This window comes from Pezoporus flaviventris, unplaced genomic scaffold (assembly GCF_033815535.1).
Source record: "Pezoporus flaviventris isolate CSIRO_AGI_PZ_B2104156 unplaced genomic scaffold, CSIRO_AGI_Pfla_v1 ptg000054l, whole genome shotgun sequence".
In the NCBI taxonomy this organism is placed as follows: Eukaryota; Metazoa; Chordata; class Aves; order Psittaciformes; family Psittacidae; genus Pezoporus; species Pezoporus flaviventris.
This window is the reverse complement of record NW_026892602.1, coordinates 864,402-881,316: the sequence shown is the minus strand read 5'-3', so window position 1 is coordinate 881,316 and position 16,915 is coordinate 864,402. Positions and strand designations below refer to the sequence as shown.

The following is a 16,915-nucleotide window of genomic DNA, read 5'->3' as shown; positions in this document are numbered from 1 at the left end:
GTAGCTGCCCATGGGTTGTGAGGCACCTCTTGGGAAAACAGTGGGTGGAGACCTCATAGCAGGCTTCCAGTATCTTAAGGGGCCTACAAGGATGCTGGGGAGGGACTCGTCATCAGGGACTGTAGCGACAGGACAAGGGGTGATGGGTTCAAACTGAAACAGTGGAAGTTCAGGTTAGATGGAAGGTAGAAGCTTTTTACTGTGAGGGTGGGGAGGCACTGGAATAGGTTGCCCATAGAAGTGGTAAGTGCTCCATCCCTGGTGGTGTTCAAGGCCAGGTTGGACAGAGCCTTGGGTCTAGTGTGAGGTGTCCCTTCCCATGGCAGGGGGCTGGAATGGGATGATCTTAAGGTCCTTTCCAACTCAGACCACTCTGTAATTCTATGAAAGTGAAGCCAGGCAGTGTCTGAGCTGCTGCTGAACCAAACCCCACATCCTGCAGCTCAGGGGGGCTGCAGGCAGTGCCAGCACCCCCAGCAAGTTCAGTAGGTGCTGAGCTGGGCCTGGGGTGAGGATGCTGTTACTGGCAGCTCCTGCTGTCCACCTTCCTGCATGCCAGCCCTTCAGTTCGGAAGTGTTTTCATTTCCATGCTCGAGTGCGTGCGTAGGTTGGGAGGGAAAGGACGCATGCGATTTAAGGGTGATGGACCAATGGATGCCAGCGTTTATGTGTTATTACAGTTCATTAGGGTCTATCTCCATAGTATCTGAATGTGCCTGAGGTGGAGGGCAGCTGAGGCTTCGAAGGAAGGAAGAAAAGCACTTTGCTGTGCTTGTTTGTGCAACCCTGCACAGGTAAGTGGAATTTCTTCCTGGACGCTGCAGGTGTTTGTCTCACACCCTGCAGTATGTGTGGTGGTTGCTTTGGGAGCGGTCTTGCTCAATGCAGAAATAACTACTGCAAGGAAACTGGAATGCTTTATTCTCACCTGCCCAGAACCCAATGAGAAGTGTATTGCCCTTGCTGTGCTCGGCACCAGCAATCAAGACAGGACGTGCTGCTGCACCCACTCCAGCGCCTCCATCTGCTCTGTCCCTGACTGCTTTTCCCCTGAGCCACCTGCTGTTTGTTAACATGTAAACAGTTCCCAGATCTGGCCAAATCTCTTAAAATGTCAGGCTTTAAAAGAAGGCAGGCATAGCTCAAGAGGGGACGTCTTGGCACCCTTAACACTGAACCAGCTCTGAGGATGCTGCCATGGTCAGACCATGCACATCACGTAAGACATCCAGCCACCAAGGTCATGGACCATGGTTACTCTTGAGTGCTGGGGAAACGGTGTGACCCCTTTGTGGTTTCTGCTGGTGCAGGACAAGGGGATATTGAATTAAACTGGCCACTCGGCACGAGGCAGGAGCATGGGAAGGGTGTGAAACCACTTCCCTCAGGGCATCACCAGTGCCATGGGTTTGCCAGGGCTCTGGGAGTGATCAGGTATTTCCAAGGGCAGAAGCTCCATCCCAGGCCATGCGCAGCACCAGCAATGATCTGTGGAGATACCGCTGTGCCTGATCTTGCCCTATCACTGCTGGCTTTTGCACAGGTGGTTGCTGAGCACGGGGGACCTTTGGGCCAAGGCCGAGTAGCTGCTTTGGCAGGACTTGCTTCAGCCGCCTGCTTAGTGTATGCCCAGGGCTGCCCAGTGCATCCACACTGGCTTTCCAAGTGTACCTGGACAAGAAAGCTCCCGGGGCAGCCCACACCGTGAGCTTTTTAAACTCTTCTTGTGCCCTGGAGAACTAGCAGGGGGATGGGGAGCATGGGTGCCTTTCCTGTGCCCGCCAAGCCTCTCCATGCATGGAGAAGGAAGTTTAATCTCCATTGATCAGTTTGGCAGCAAAACAAGGAAGAGTGATGTTGGAGAGCATGCCAAGGAGAAGCTCTCCATAGGGATGCTGCAGTGCCTGTGTCAGCCCTCTCCTCCCCTGTGGCTGCAGCACCATTCCACCAGTGCCAGCCTGTGCCTGCACTATAGGGTCTGATCCTGCCCAAAGCCCTGTGGCACATTCCTGTGTCTGTCTCACACCAGCCCCGGCGTCTGCCTGGTGGGTAAACCAGTTCAGGGCTGAGAAGCAAAAACCACTTGGCTGCTCTCGTTTGGGCCAGGCTAATCATCACCTGGCTCCACTCCTGGATGCTGCTCGCATTGGGGGCCAGCACGATGTGGGGACAGGGATGAGGATTGTGGCTGGATGGGGGTACAGTGGCAACACTCTCCACTGCCGTGACAGCAGCATCTGTCATACAGCTTGGCCTGCGCACCAACCTTCTCCCAGTGCCTCCAGTGCTTGGAGCATCCCTGCTCCCACGGGTGACATCCTCACCGCAGAGCTGGGGGTCTGCTTGCCCACCCTGGGGACATCCCTGTCCCTTGCACAGAGGACAGAGCCCCACCATGGAGCCCAGGAGCTGTCAGCAACCTGTAGCGAGGGCAGACGGTGTTAGCTCACTGATGTCCTCAAGTCCTGATGTGGGGGAGCTGGGACAGCAACCCCTGCGTACTTAGGTGGGCGCCACAGAAGAGACCCATCGGTGCACCCTGTGCTGTGCTGGGAAACCGGAGCTGGCAAAAGCTGATGCCATCCTTGCCAGGAGCTGAAACCACAAGCGACCCCCTCTCATGGCCCTTTGCAGCACGATGTGCCCGAGGGACCTGGGCAGTCAGAAACCCGGGAGCATCCCCCTGGCTCCTGGGCCATCACCGTGGCGCCTGGCCTGCCTTCCCTTGTCCTGTCTGGGTGTGGGTGTGAAGGGAAGGAAATGCCTTTCCCGGGTTTCGCGGGCCCTGGGGCGAGCTTGGGACAGACCAGGACGCGCTGGGGGCTGCTGCTCCAGGAACTGCAGCAACCGCTGGACGCTGTGGTGGGGCTGGACCCATACCACCGGCAGGACCGGCCTGGGCGGCAGGGAGACAGCACAGCCACGGGGGGCAGTGTTGGTGAGGCCACAGCCGGGGGTCCCTTCTGCTCCTTCAGCATCCACCTTGGGGTGGTGCCACTGCCTCCACACTCACTGGAGAGACCTTAATCCCTGCAATGCCTCCAAGGGATGGTTTTGACCGCACAGAATCACAGAATCCCAGACTGGTTTTGGTTGGAAGGGGCCTCAAAGCTCATCCAGTTCCAACCCCCTCCCATGGACAGGGACACCTTCCGCTAGAGCAGGTTGATCCAAGCCCCATCCAAGCTGGCCTTGAACACTGCCAGGGATGGGGCAGCCACAGCTTCTCTGGGCACCTTGTGCCAGGGCCTCACCACCCTCACAGGGAAGAACTTCTGCCTAAGATCTAACCTGAACTTCCCCTGTTTAAGTTTAAACCATTGCCCCTTGTCCTGTCCCCACAGTCCCTAATGAAGAGTCCCTCTCCAGCCCCCTTGTAGGCCCCCTTCAGATACTGGAAGGCTGCTATGAGGTCTCCACGAAGCCTTTCCTTCTCCAGGCTGAACAGCCCCGACTTTCTCATCCTGTCTTCAATATGGGAGGTGCTCCAGCCCCTGATCATCATCATAGTCTCCTCCGGACTTGCTCCAACAGCTCCATGTGACGCTGGGAGCAGGGCTGGAAGGTGAAGCCACTATGACAAGTTTTGCATCTGCCTTGATTAAAGGCCTCTCTTAATACCCCAAAGCCGGGTGCTGGGGCAGGGCCGGGGGCGTCCCCTCATTCTTGACTCCAAACCCCACCTTAATCACCGGCTGTGGCCCGTGACAGCAAAATATGCCAGTATGTGTCCAACCTGTGGTCAAGGGTGTCACCCCACAGCAGTGTTGTCCCCCCCCCAGCCCCAGTGCTTCTTGGAGGGAGTGCTTTGCTGGAGTGGGGGAAAAGCTCCTTTCTTGTCATTCCTTGTGATTTATCTGTCTGTGGTTCTCGGGGGGGGGAGAGGGGCTGGGGGTGCTGGTCTGCCCTGGCTAATCACATGTGCGACATGTAATTAAGTATTAATTAGCTGTGGGACACATAACTCCTCATGGCAAGTGACACTGGGGAGGGGTGGTCTCTCCTGGGTGGGCTGTGAGCCAGGATTGGGTTCCCCCTGCCGCAGCCACCACGAAGCTTGGGGGAGGGATGTCCCGTACCCCCAGTTACCCCCCCAGGGATATCCCTATCCCCCATAGTTCCCCCTAGGGTGCCCATGCTCCACTTCCCCCCACCCCTGAGTGCCACAGTGCCCCCCATAACCCACCCTCACGAGTGCCCCCGTGCCCTCCCTGGGGTGCCCCCTTGGAGCCCTCCTCCTGCATCACCCCCCTGTGGCTGCTTTATTCCCACCCCGGGGTGCCCCAGGCCCCCCATCACCCACCCCTGGGCTCCCCGTTCCCCTCCCGTCGCTCTCGGTGAGGGGGCGGAGCTTCCCCGGGTAAGCCCTGTCCGGGGGGGCGTGGCCTATTGAGGGGCGTGGCCGGCTGGCATATGCCCACACGCGGGTGTGCCCGTGCCGGCAGAGCGGTGAGGTGCGGTGCGGTGCCGTGCGGGAAGGGAAGGGAAAGGAAGCTGCCGTCAGCGGGGCCATGGCGGCGGCACCGGCACCGTCGCCGCGGTCGTTCAGTGCCGCCGAGGTGCGGGCTCGCTGCGCGCAGGGCGCCTGCCTCGTGTCCTGCCGCCGCCGCCTCTACGACCTGAGCGGGTTCGTGCGGCTGCACCCGGGAGGGGAGCAGCTGCTGCGGCGCCGCGCGGGCACCGACGTGAGCGCAGCCCTGGACGGGCCGCCGCACCGGCACTCGGACAACGCCCGCCGCTGGCTGGAGCAGTACTACGTGGGGGAGATGGAGCCCGGCGAGGAGCAGGTAACGCCGGCGGCCGCGGTTGACAGCACAGAGGGTGTCCCGGGTCTAGAGTGTGCAGGGCTCATTGGGGGTCCAAGGTGTCCCAGGTCCAGGGTGTACAGAGCCCATAGGGTATCCCAGATATGGGGTCTCCCAAGTCCAGGGTGTACAGAGCCCACAGGGTGTTCCACATCTGGGGTGTCCCAGGTCCAGGGCATACAGAGCCCATTGGATTGCTCAGGCTGTGTGGGATCTGAGCAGTGCATGAGTCTGTAGCGCACCCCAAGTCCAGGGTGCATGCAGTTCGAGCTGTACAGAGTCTCTAAGGGATCCTATGTCCAGGCTCCATGGGTTTAAGGCAGTACAGGACATGCAGAAGCTATTTAAGGTCTGGGGTGTACTGGCCGTGGAGCTTTGGGGTGCATGTAGCATATAGGGTTTATATGGCATCCAGGTACAGGTCAGAGCTGTAGGCTGTGGAGGTTCTGGGGTGTTCAGAACATGAGCTGTGTTTGGGACAGGGCATGTTTGAGGCTTCTGGACCCCTGTATGCGTGAGTTGTACGGGGTGCAAAGGTCCCAGGTGCATGGAGCATGCTGGTTCCAGGCAAATCTGTGGGGGTCAATGTCAGTGGGGGTGGGCTCTCTGGGGCAGAGGATCCCAAGACACATAGAGTCCAGGCAGCTCAGGGCCTGAGAGTGACCATGTCCCAGGCATCCAAAGCCTGGTATCTTTGGGATCCCATCCCATGGACACATCCCACCCTGGCCATGATGGATGGCAGGGCTGATAGTGGATCCTGACATGCCAGCATGGCAGAGAGGTGCTTGGGTCTTTGGAGGGGTGTGGGAGATGGGGACATCCAGCTCAGTGTTGGTTTTAGTAGAGCTGAGTGGCACGGGGTGGGCAATGGGGCAGGGCAATCTTCCTGGCACTGCTGGCCCTCGGGGACTGGGGTGCAGGGCACCAGGACTTGCCGGCAGCTAGTGGCCAGCACTGCAGTGAGGAGCCTGGTCACCTCCCCAACGTCTGAGTGTGGGATAAGGGTGGTTGTGACTCAGCACCATCCCCTCCACGACAGCCCCATGCTCAGCCACTGCCCATGCAGAAAGGAAAGTGCCCCAGGACGCTGCACTTCTGCTGGGTGGACTTTCCGAAGGCAGCGTGGCAGCGGGTGCTGCCGCCCCAGGATGCTCGAGCAGTGGGGCCACCCCACCCCTTTGCTAGCCCAGTTCAGTGCTTTCCCCTCCTGACATCCTGGCAAGGTCAATGACCACTCGGTCCCTCTGGCTGGTTGTTTGCACTCTCTCCCTGTGGCGCAGCCTCAGCCCTGATCAGCAGCAGGGCCACAGATGGGGTTTTGTTCAGCCCCAGCGCGATGCTGGCTCATTCCCTGGGTCCCAGAGATGGCACCTCTTCTGTTGGGACACTCGTTGCTGCTGCTGCCGCCTCCTCGCAGGCGTGACGAGCCCAACGGGTTGGGGCAAAGGGAGGTTCCGGACAAACAAGTTCTCGCACCACAGGGAATTGCCACCGTCCCTATGCAAATACGCGGCGTGATAACACTGGAGTGCAGGGAGATCAGACATTACCTGGCACTAGATAAACCATCCCAGGTTGTAACATGGGGGGGGGGGGGCAGAGGCAAAGAAGCTGCCTGCTGCATGGCAAGGTTGGCTGTGCTGCATCTAGCATGCACCTTGTGTGAGCTGCTCTGACAGACTTGCCACCCCCAAAAATCCTTTGGAGGGAGAAGGGGAATTGATGCCATCGTTGGTGCTTAGGATTTTGCTTTGGCTACTTTTGGGCTGGCAGACCCCAAGCAGTTCTTTGAAGGAAGTGTTGCATTGCTGTAGTCTGGCTTGGACTCCCACGGCTTTGCTGGTGCTTCTCATCCATCGGGAGTCCCAGAACTGCACCATTCCCATGCCATGCTGTGGTCCTGCAGGCATCCAGCATCCCTGCCTGCTTATGTTTGGAAATGGGAAGAAGTTCTTCCCTGTGAGGCCCTTGCCCAGGGTGCCCAGAGAAGCTGTGGCTGCCCCATCCCTGGCAGTGTTCAAGGCCAGGTTGGACGAGGCTTGGAGCAACCTGGTCTAGTGGAAGGTGTCCCTGCCTGTGGCAGGGGTTGGAACTCCATGAGTTTAACCTCGTTTCCAACACAAACCAGTACGGGATTCTATGATTAGTGCAGGAAAGGCAAAGAGGAAGATGAGAGGCAGCCTTCATCCGGCTGGCAAGCCTCTCTGTGCCTCTTCCTGCTGCTCTTGGGAGCTCGGCTCCATCCTGCTGCTGGAGGTCCCTCTTCTGCATCACCCAGCCTCATTTGGCTAAGGACAAATTAACCCTCCTCTTTATCTATGCATAAATATGCAGAATATATAGGGGAGATCAAAGTGAGAAGCAACAATTACCCAAACTAGACAGTGGATTTTAGCAGCCTTGCCAGAGGGAAACTGGATCATCTAATTACCCCTCCAATTTAAGCAATGAGAGACTTTCATCACAGCCTCTCTGCGGTGTGTGACGTGGTCATGAGTCACGGTGAATCTCCCATGCCTCTTGGGGTTGGCGTCCTCCCCTTCCTTTCACCCACATCACCCCATGTCGGGCTTGCCCTGGTTCTCCATCCCACCCTGACCTCACTTGGACATAAGCGCTCACATGTTCTTTGCAGGCATTGCAACAAGAAATGACTTTTTTATTGTTATTGTCATTAGAACAAGTTAAATTCCACCTCATTTTAATAGTCCTGCTGCACCCAGTTTAATGGGCTGCGAAGCAGCTTCGGGGGGCTCTGCCAGCCACTGTCCGGGCATGGTGATGCTGGTGGGATGGTGATGCTGGGACCATGCCACTGCGGGTGGGGCCCTCGCCTGGGCTCCCTGTGCCTCATGGGGTGTCCTTGTGCTGCATGCCCGAGCCTACATTGCCAACACAGCTTCTCCTGTGTGGGCAACAGCAAATTGAGCTGGCTTAGGAGCTTGGTGAAGGTCCTGGAGGTTCTTGGATAGAAAACTGGATCCAAGGCTGCTGTTCGAGCAGTGGTCTGCATGCAGCATCACCCTGCTTGGGCCAGGGTGAGGTTTCCAGCTTCTCCTCCTGCCTGTGTCCCAGGCACACTGAGCCTCATGCCAGACCATCTCTCCTCTTTGTACCTGCCCACATCATACTGGGTTTGTTTTCCTTCATCCTGAGCCCTGCTTCTGGGCAGCAACAGCCTGGAGAAGAGAAGGCTCAGCAGAGACCTTGTTAACAGTCCTTAATACCTAAAGGGGCTGACAAGAAACCTGGAGAAGGGCTTTTGACAAGGGGCTTGTAGGGACCGGACAAGGGGGAATGGCTTTAACCTGCCAGAGGGGAGATTGAGATGAGCTCTTAGGCAGAAGTTCTTCCCTATGAGGGTGCTGAGGCCCTGGCACAGGTTGCCCAGAGAAGCTGTGGCTGCCCCATCCCTGGCAGTGTTCAAGGCCAGGTTGGACGGGGCTTGGAGCAACCTGGTCTATTGGAAGGTGTCCCTGTCTGTGGCAGGGGTTGGAACTGGGTGAGCTTTGAGGTCCCTTCCAACCCAAAACAGGCTAGGATTCTACAGCCAGTGCTGTCTGGCTGGCACAGGACCAGCGATCAGCTCCCTGCCTGACCTGTGCAGGGCAGAGGGATGCTCGGAGGTGGGTGCAGGGTCACCCAGTTACCACATCATGCTGTGCCCTGAGTGTCTGGCCATGTTGCCTCACAGCAGGAGAGCCAGCACCTTGCTGGGGTGGCAGTGGGAACATGGTCTTTGTAGGTGTTAACTTTCCCTTCGTTACATCAGGTTCTTGCACATCATTCCTGGCAGGACCTGTTTGCCTGGGGACGACACTGATGCATCAGCATCACACACAGGCAACAGGCAGAACCTGGCACTCGCAAAGACCCCTTCAGCCTTCTTCAAACCCACCTTTTATGAGGAAGAGGAGGAGAAGCTCCAGTGCTGGTCTGGGTGCTGATGGCTCTTGGTCCGTAAAGGATCCCTGTGTGCTCCGGGAAGGAAGGAGTGCGCTGCCGCTCCAAGGAGCGAGCCAGGGCATGCATGCATGGCTTGCACCCCATTACGCCACTGCTGCTGGTTCTTTTGGTGCTAGCCCTGGGATGAGCAAGAGGAGAGCCTTCCTTATGGTTCCCTGCTGAGGAGGAGGAGGTGACTCGGGTGAGGCAGGGTGCTGCAAGGGAACACACAGGGCGATGGTATTACACTGGTGGCACCAGACCTGCCCAGACTGGGTGCTGCTAGTGAGGTGCGATCTGAGCCCCTGTCCACCTCCTTGACCTGGAAGGACAGGGAAGCCTTTGGACATGATGTGGTGCTCGGGTGTCCGTGGGCAGAGGAGATAGAGGCATGTGGATATGTCAGGAAGGGGAGGAGAGGTGCCCGGGGGTTGCATCAGCGTGCTTTCTTAAGCATCCTTCCTGCTGCCAGCAAGGCTGAGGTGCAAGCATTGAGGTGGAGAGCAGGGTCTCATTTTCTGGGGGAAGGAGGAGCCATCTCTTTCTCTTGTAAAGCCAAATTTTCTCCCAAAGGATCAGTGGGAAGGAGGCAAAGCCATGACTTCACCATCCTCAGCTGAATTTCAAGGCATCCCACCTCAGTTTTTGGAGGTCTGCCTGAAAGACAGATCATGCAAAGCCAAAAATAGCAGTGGGGGGCCCTGCAGAGGGAGATGTGGTGGTCCAGAGTTCATGCTGGTGCTCTGCCTCCAGTAAAACTGATGCTTTCTCAGGTCCAGCCTTGCTGGAAATAAGCCCTGCCCTGCCCCAGGGTGAGAGGCTGCCTCAGGGCTGGGTAGTGCAGCTCCTGTAGCAGTGGAATGAGGCTTGAAATCCAGCTAGCCCAGGACAGGAACTGGGAGCCTGACTGGCAAGGAGTGCTGGGGCCTTGCCTCGGTGTCACCAATGTGGCAGGGAGTAAAGTCCTGTCCCCCCTAGTGAGGTGACACTTGATTCTCCTGCATCCCAGCTCCCAGTGGCTGCTGGGGTGTTTATTCCCACAGGGAATCGCACCCCTCTTGGAGAAGTGGGGAGAGCATGCACTGAGGACCCATGATGACTGCGGGGAGAACTCCCTTCCTCCCAGAACAACTGGGAGCCCCGGCGGGCACTGGTGTGTCAGGGCTGCCGGGCCACACCGTACCCTGCTGCTGGTTAATGGGTAACTCAAGGTGACAAAGCAGGAGAGAAGGCATGTTTGGCACGTCCTGCCTTGGAGCCGGCAGGCGGCCGGTGCCGCGGGGCATGGCCGGTGCTGGGCTTGCATAGGCACGCCGTGCCCTCACCGAGCCCTGTGGTGGCAGCAGGGCCAGAGCTGGCAGCACAGCGGGAAGGAGGCCGCTGCCGGTGGCTGGTGATGGATTTATTTCAAAGCTCTGCACAAGGCAGGTTTCTCCTGTTTCCTGGCCAGCCCTGGCAGTAGGACCGCAATCTGGGCTCATCTTGCTTCATCCCCAAAGCTTCAGTGTGCCTTTTCTAGCCAAAACCAAGCCTCCCCACCCCACCTTGTACAGCCTGTGTCCAAGGTGCCAGGCCCAGCACCACCCTGCAAATGGCACTTTGCCTTTTCCCTGCAGTGAGCTCCCTCCCGGTGCATTTCTTTCTGGTGCCTGGTGCCAGGGTGATGCCACCAGCTGTGCCATGCTTCCCAGCTCCAAAGTGAACCTTGGGAACCAAAATGCTGAGTCAGGCTTTTGCCGGGGAGCAGTGGGGTCAGGAGGGAGCCCATTGCCAGTGTGGCGAATGCTAACCCAGTGATGCCTCCTGAAGCACCAGAACCGGGTGCCCTGCTGGCAGCATGGTGAGGTGCTCTGAACACTGGGCTTGGGGAGAGGTTCCAAACAGACCTGAGCGTGCGATGCCTGATGGGCAGTTCAAGGATAGCTGGTGGCCACATCCCTCGGGAACCTGCTGTGCAGGTACTGACTGACTTAAATTCATCAGATATTTCCCTCTGATTCATTTAGCAGGCAGTCATGAGCATGCTGTGCCCGTGCCCCTGGCTGGTACCACCATCCCTGTCCGCAACCATGTCTGTCACCCATGCTTCACTGCAGGGTTTTCCTTCCTTTTCCAGAACCCTGCCAAGCCAGTGGATGAGCAGACAGTGGGTGCTGCAACCCAGACCCCAGCAGGGATGGATCCCCGCTGTAAAACAGTGGATGTGGGGAAGGTGAGAGCTGGGGATCTGCCAGAGTGCTCCTGGGGAAGGCCAGCTATCCTGTCCCCTGCAGGAACGCTGTCTGGCTGCTGACCCCGGGGATGGGAGGGATGCCAGGAGGGAGGTGGGCCAAGCCAGCTGCTTCTGCCCTTTCTCCCAGCACAGACAGCATCACTCCTGCTTTATTGCCCAGGCGTGGCTGTGCTGGGAGGCTCCTGCTGTGGCGGCGTGGGAGGAAATGGCTCTCTCTGACAGCAGCCATGCCCGTCAAGTGGGATGTGCTGCCAGTCCACACCTTGCTTGCCTTACTTATTGCTTTTCTCCACTTTTTTCCCCCTTGACTAAGTACTAAGGGATCCCCTGTCCTGGGCAGGGTGATCCTCTTGTGTGCAGAGTGCTCCCTGTCTTGCTAGCTCCAATCTGAGTACACCACAGAGGCAGGGATTTGTCCCCAAGGTGCCTTCGAATGTCCCTTCCTTCCGTGGCACCCTCTGGCTGCTGAGGAGCCTTGCATGCTCCTCAGTGAGTGTGCCTTTATCTTGCAAAAGGTCGTTTTATTTTGAGCAGGAGAACACCTTTCACTCCCTCCCCCCCTCCCCCCCCCTTTATATTTCACTTGCTGCCTGCCTTTAAAATCAGTTACCCCAAAGAGACATTTTTGCTCTGATTTTTCCTCTACCTCCCCAATGGAGGGTGTCTCCATGCCTTGCACCCCTGCAGGCTAGGGTTGTTTCCCCTCCTGGGTGATCACATCCATCCCTGCCAGCAGCAGAGCCCAAATAAAGGCCATGGCCACCTCAGCCCTTTGCTATGAAGCTCTCCAAACTGAGCCACCCCCTGCCACCACTGACAAATGACCAGTGGCACAGCCGCAGGTGCTGGTGCTGTGCCTGTGGTGCGCAGCATAGGCTGGACAATGGAGAGGTTCCAGGCCTGGGGCTTGGTATCGTGAGTGTGGTTTCTGTCCCAGGGCAGGGGTGGGACCAAGAAATCAACTTATCTGGCCAGGCCAGCAGAAGACGTGCCTGGGGATGCTGAGCAGCAGCAGAGGTGGTGCTGCCGGTTGTGCCTCTCTATTTTTGTCCCATGCAGACATGCACAGCTGCACGGGTCCCTTCTTGCTTTTGCAGCCATCTGAATGCAGTTATGCATGGGAGCATAACCAATGTTTGTATTCCCATCCTGTCCCCCTGCTCCCCATCCCTTTCTGCTTCACTCTTCACTGCTGGAGCACTCAAATAGCTGTGGTTGCCCTGTGTGTCCTCTCCACAAGGAGAAAAGCCCTTGGTCAGGGCAATGCCATGGGGATGGGCTCCACATCTGACCTCCACCTCACTGGCGTGGCTGGTGAGGGGGCAATATTGCTGCTCACTATCTAATCTTGGCAGCTCCCAGTGGAGAGAGAGCCTGTGTTATTGGGACCTGATTCTGAGCCAGGTCTGGTACAGCCACCTTCACCTTGAACCACTGGCAGGTACCCAGTGGCACAGGGGGTGAGCTCAGCCCTGTGCTTGTGTGTAGGTGGAGCTGATGTGTGTCTGGCTCTGCTTGTCTGTCCTGTGCCACTGCTTATAGGGAGCTTTGGGCCACTTGGAACAAGAAGCAGCTGCTTGTGGGGCATGGAATGGGATTTGTAGCTCCAGATCCCACAACTCTGTGTCCAGTACCAGGGCAGTGTGTGGGTACAACTGGTGTCTACTCCCTCAGGACCTGGTGGACTGGCAGAAGCCCTTGCTGTGGCAGGTGGGCTACCTGGGGGAGAAGTACGATGAGTGGGTGCACCAGCCCGTGGATCGTCCCATCCGCCTCTTCCACTCGGATTTCCTCGAGTCCCTCTCCAAGACAGCGTGGTGAGCCCCTGGGGTCTGTGCCATGCCCTGGCCAGTGCCTCCATGGGGAGGGGGGGCGATGACACACAGCTTGCCCCACCCCATGGGACGCTCTCTGGTATCTCCCTCTATCCCACAGGTATGTGGTGTTCATGGTGTGGACTCCTTTAGTGCTCTATCTCAGCTGGGTCAGCTACACCTCCCTTGCCCAGGGCAACACAAGGCTCTTCTCCTCTTTCACCACAGGTATAAGCAGCACCAAAGCCTTTGTGCTCACTCACTGCTCCCACTTTGGTTCTGGGGTGGGGTGAAGACTTCTGCATCTTTTCTGCATCCCTTCTTCCATGCATGCTCAATACGAGTCACATGCACAAGTAGCGGGTGAACCCCTGTCCCTATGGCCACTGGCATGTCCCCTGCACAAAGCTGCCTGCATTACTTTAAAGCCTGAGCTCACCCACCTCCATCCCCTCCTCTGATGTACACCATTCTGTCCCAGCAAAGAACATAGATAGAGCCATGGAGCATGCAGACTGCTCCCTCTTTTCTCCCTCCCTTCCTTCCATCCCAAACCCAAGCCCTGCAGGCACTACAGTGTGTGCCAAACCCACTGACACCCACCCTGGGCCACCCTGGATGCCAGCATAGCAGGCAAACAAACCCAGCTCTCAGCGCCGTTGGCATCGCACAGTGCAGGGCTTGTTTGCCCGGAGTGCCTGCCCTTGAATCTCCCACTGTCTGCTCCCCCGGGAATAACAGGCATGGCCAGGGCAGGCTGTCGTCTTTGTTGTCCTTTTTTCTTCTGCTGGGCTCCCTGGTTTTTTTTTGCAAGGTGCCAGCCGGTGCCAGCTGTGCCTGGCTGCCCTGGCAACCTCCTGCTCCTCATGGCATTCGACACCTTGCTGCCAAGGTTTTGGTGGTTTTGTTTTGGTTTTGGTTTTTTTTTTTTTCCCCCAAAATTGAACACACTGGGGGAGATCTGAATTCTTTCAGCAAAGATGCAGGGCTGTCAGCCAGCCCTGAAAGGAGGAGGTGGCTGAAAAATGCTCTGTGGGGGAAAGTGCCCAACAAACCCATTCTTTTTCCCCAAAGATAATAAAAAAACAGCACCGCAGCACTGTTTAACTGTGATGAGTGCTGCCGCCACAAATAAGGTCCCTCCTGCCTTGTTCTGGAGGGTGAAGCAGCTTTGTTCAGACAGGGTTGTCCCTACAAGTGCACATCCCAAGCCCTTCATTACCATCTGGGATGTAGGGGACCCCCCTCACCAGCTCCCTGTGGCAGCAAGAAGCCAACTGTTTCCATAACGAGTATAAATTAGTGGAAATCAAAGGAAGATGTGTCTAGGAGTGGTGCTTGAGGAGCTCCCTGGTGAAGCTCAGGGCAGGAGGTGGATGACAGGTGAGAGGGAGGGAAAGCTGATGAGGAAGAGGATGGTGAAGGAGAAGAGCACTTGCGTATCACCTGCCCTGCTAATGGCTGCATGTCTTATTGTGTAGAGTACTCCATCCCCGTCCACAAATATTACTTCCCCTTCATCTTCCTCCTGGGGATGTTCCTGTGGTCCCTGCTAGAGTACCTCATCCATCGCTTTGTCTTCCACATGAAGCCACCTGCTAGTAACTACTATCTCATCACCCTGCATTTCTTGCTGCATGGGCAGCATCACAAGGTGAGTCACAGCTCACCTCTGCTGGCACCCACTGAGCATGGGAACAGTGGCCTTTGCTCAGGCGGAGCCTGTCGGTGCGTGTTCAATGTGCGACTTGTGACATCTTTGCCCCAAGCCGGGCCCTTACTTAATACTGATGAGGACTGCAAGATGGGCTCTTGAGGAGCTGGAGTCAAAGCTGCAAGCTCTGTCAGGGCAAGTGGGAAGACCAAAAAAGCCGTGGGCTCCCTCTAGCTTCACTGGATAAAATGTCCTTGTGGAGCTCAGGGACCTCCAAAGCCACCAGCTGCCCAGCCACCTTGGCGAGGGCAAGTGGCTGCTCTCGCTGCTGGGCTCATCTTTTGGGGAGGGTTTCTGGAGGCTTTGGTGTTTGCTTTTCCCAGCCTGCTTCGCAGGGATGTGCTGGGAATTGTGAGGTGAGCTAGGAGCTCCCTTTCCCATCATCTTTCTCTGCTTCCAGTCTCCCTTTGACAGCTCCCGCCTGGTGTTTCCTCCCGTGCCAGCCTCGCTAGTGATCGGCTTCTTCTATGGCGTCCTGCAGCTCCTGCTGCCCGAGGTGCTGGGGCTCTCAGTGTTTGTTGGGGGCCTCTGTGGCTACGTCATCTACGACATGATGCACTATTACCTCCACTATGGGTCACCGAAGAAGGGCACCTACCTGTATGGCCTGAAGGCTTATCACGTCAAGCACCACTTTGAACACCAAAAATCAGGTAGTGCTCCATTGCCCATGTGTGCTGGCAGGGAGCAAGGGCTGTCACAGCCTCACCTCCCTGCGTGTGTGCAGCTGATGCTCTGAAATGTTTGGTATTTGGGATGGGGAAGCCCACCCATGCTGCTGGATAAGTGGTATATGAGGTGTTGCAGCCCCACTGGTCACCTTTCTTGGCTCCCAGGTTGAGGATGGGGAGCTGGCATGTTGCAGGGGTGAAGGCAGCAATCCCTCTCACTGGTAGGCACCGATGCTGCCTGGGGATGCCAGGGCAGGGACATGATTGTGGGTGCCTGTCCCTGCTTGGAGCAGCATCTCATCCTGCCTGGAGGTGTTGTCAGGCACAGGGTGAGGCTGAGGGTGAGGCCCAGGGCTCCCCCAAGTCCTCCCCACACCTTCTCCAACCTGGCACTTGCTCAACTTGGCCTTTGCCCGGTTTCCTAGGAGAAAACGCCCCATCCAGATAAGCTATCATCCATGGGGCTGCCAGAATGGCTCAGACAGCTCCTTCTGCTCTTTCTTCTCACCCTTGCCTTTCCTTCCTCCCTTCTCTCCCTCATCAGTTAATGTAAAGCAAGCTGTGCCCTGCCCAAGCAGCATCCTGGTGCCAGTGGTGCTGTGGACTCAGCTCTCTCTATCCCACCCACAGGCTTTGGCATCACCACTCGCTTCTGGGATCACCCCTTTGGGACTCTCATCCCTGAAGAGACCTTTGAGAAGAAGGACTGACGGCTCTGATGGTATGGCACCTGGCTGTTGGCTCTTCCCATCCCGGGCTGGGGCTGGCGTCCCTCCAAGCCTGGGGAGGGACAGCACAGGAGCCTACCTCCTTCCTGGGGATTGTGCCACAGCAGTGGCTCCACACTGGAGCATCCCTGTGGTGCACTGTGGCATTGCCAAGGGGGATAGGGTGTGAGGATGCAGGGAAAGGGGAGGAGGAGGAGGTTGTGGGGCTCCCTGTGGCACTCCTGCCCCTTCCTTGCTGCTCTCCTGCTCCAGGACATGGATGCATGGGCAGATCTGCTGCCTGAGACATGAAGTGCCTGATGCCACCCTCCCTCCTCTGCCCTGAACCTTGCTCAAGCCCTGTGGCCCTCTCTGGGCATACAACACGCTGCAGTTAACTTCGTCACCTAACTTGTGCCGAGAGGCTTCCATATCCTGGATCCTTCTCCCGGCCCAATCCCACACAGGGTTTTCTTAGCCTGCAGTCTTTTGCATGGGGATCCTTTATGTCTGTATTTTGTCTTTTTCTAAACACTGCAAACCTAAATCTCTCTCCCAGATTTATCAAGTTCATGGGTTTTGTAGACAGTGGCTACGCAAAACTGAAACTCCAATGAACAGAATTACTACCTGATACCTTTTTGCTGATCCAGTGATTGGGTTTGTGTTGTTTTTGTTTTTTTTTTCCTGAATGTTTACTGCAGGTTTTGGAATAAAGTTCTGTGTGAAACTGTAGACGCTACAATTGTAAATAAACTGTATATTGTGAAAAATAAAGCCTTTTAAACAGGGTCTGGCTAGTGTATCCCTTGGGCCTCCTCCCACATTCTCCCAGCCTGGGTACATCCATTCCCAGGTGCTGATGGCCCTTGGTGCTGCAATACCTTGGGGTTTCCTTTCTTATCTCCATATGCTGGCAAAATCTGTGCTGCGGGTGACGATGAGGGAGGCGCTCTCTGCAACAGGAAACCACAGCAAACTTGTGTGACTCCAGGCTCCTGGTAAGCCACAGCTCACTTCTC

The 16,915-nt window shown here is 56.9% G+C and overlaps 1 protein-coding gene across 2 annotated transcripts; it reads left to right on the top strand.

The window, feature by feature from the left end:
• Nucleotides 1-677: 677 nt before the first annotated feature.
• Nucleotides 678-16,685, top strand: FA2H (fatty acid 2-hydroxylase). 2 transcript variants are annotated; one of them, XM_061468930.1, is made up of 7 exons: nucleotides 678-795; nucleotides 10,871-10,966; nucleotides 12,662-12,804; nucleotides 12,923-13,029; nucleotides 14,283-14,455; nucleotides 14,916-15,168; nucleotides 15,817-16,685. In XM_061468930.1, exons 1-7 carry the CDS (start codon nucleotides 712-714, stop codon nucleotides 15,894-15,896), a joined length of 936 nt encoding a protein of 311 aa, XP_061324914.1. In that variant the 5' UTR covers nucleotides 678-711; the 3' UTR covers nucleotides 15,897-16,685. The 2 variants fall into 2 exon arrangements, with proteins under 2 accessions (XP_061324914.1, XP_061324913.1); XM_061468929.1 differs by lacking the exon at nucleotides 678-795 and adding an exon at nucleotides 4,513-4,788.
• The last annotated feature ends 230 nt before the right edge of the window (nucleotides 16,686-16,915 follow it).

What these genes read in the sequence shown, in the direction of transcription:
- FA2H (XM_061468929.1), top strand. Translation starts at nt 4,513, where the DNA reads ATGGCGGCGGCACCGGCACCGTCGCCGCGGTCGTTCAGTGCCGCCGAG. An exon ending in TGGAGCCCGGCGAGGAGCAG is followed by an intron (nt 4,789 to 10,870) that starts GTAACGCCGGCG and finishes TTCCTTTTCCAG; the next exon opens with AACCCTGCCAAGCCAGTGGA. An exon ending in CTTTGAACACCAAAAATCAG is followed by an intron (nt 15,169 to 15,816) that starts GTAGTGCTCCAT and finishes TCCCACCCACAG; the next exon opens with GCTTTGGCATCACCACTCGC.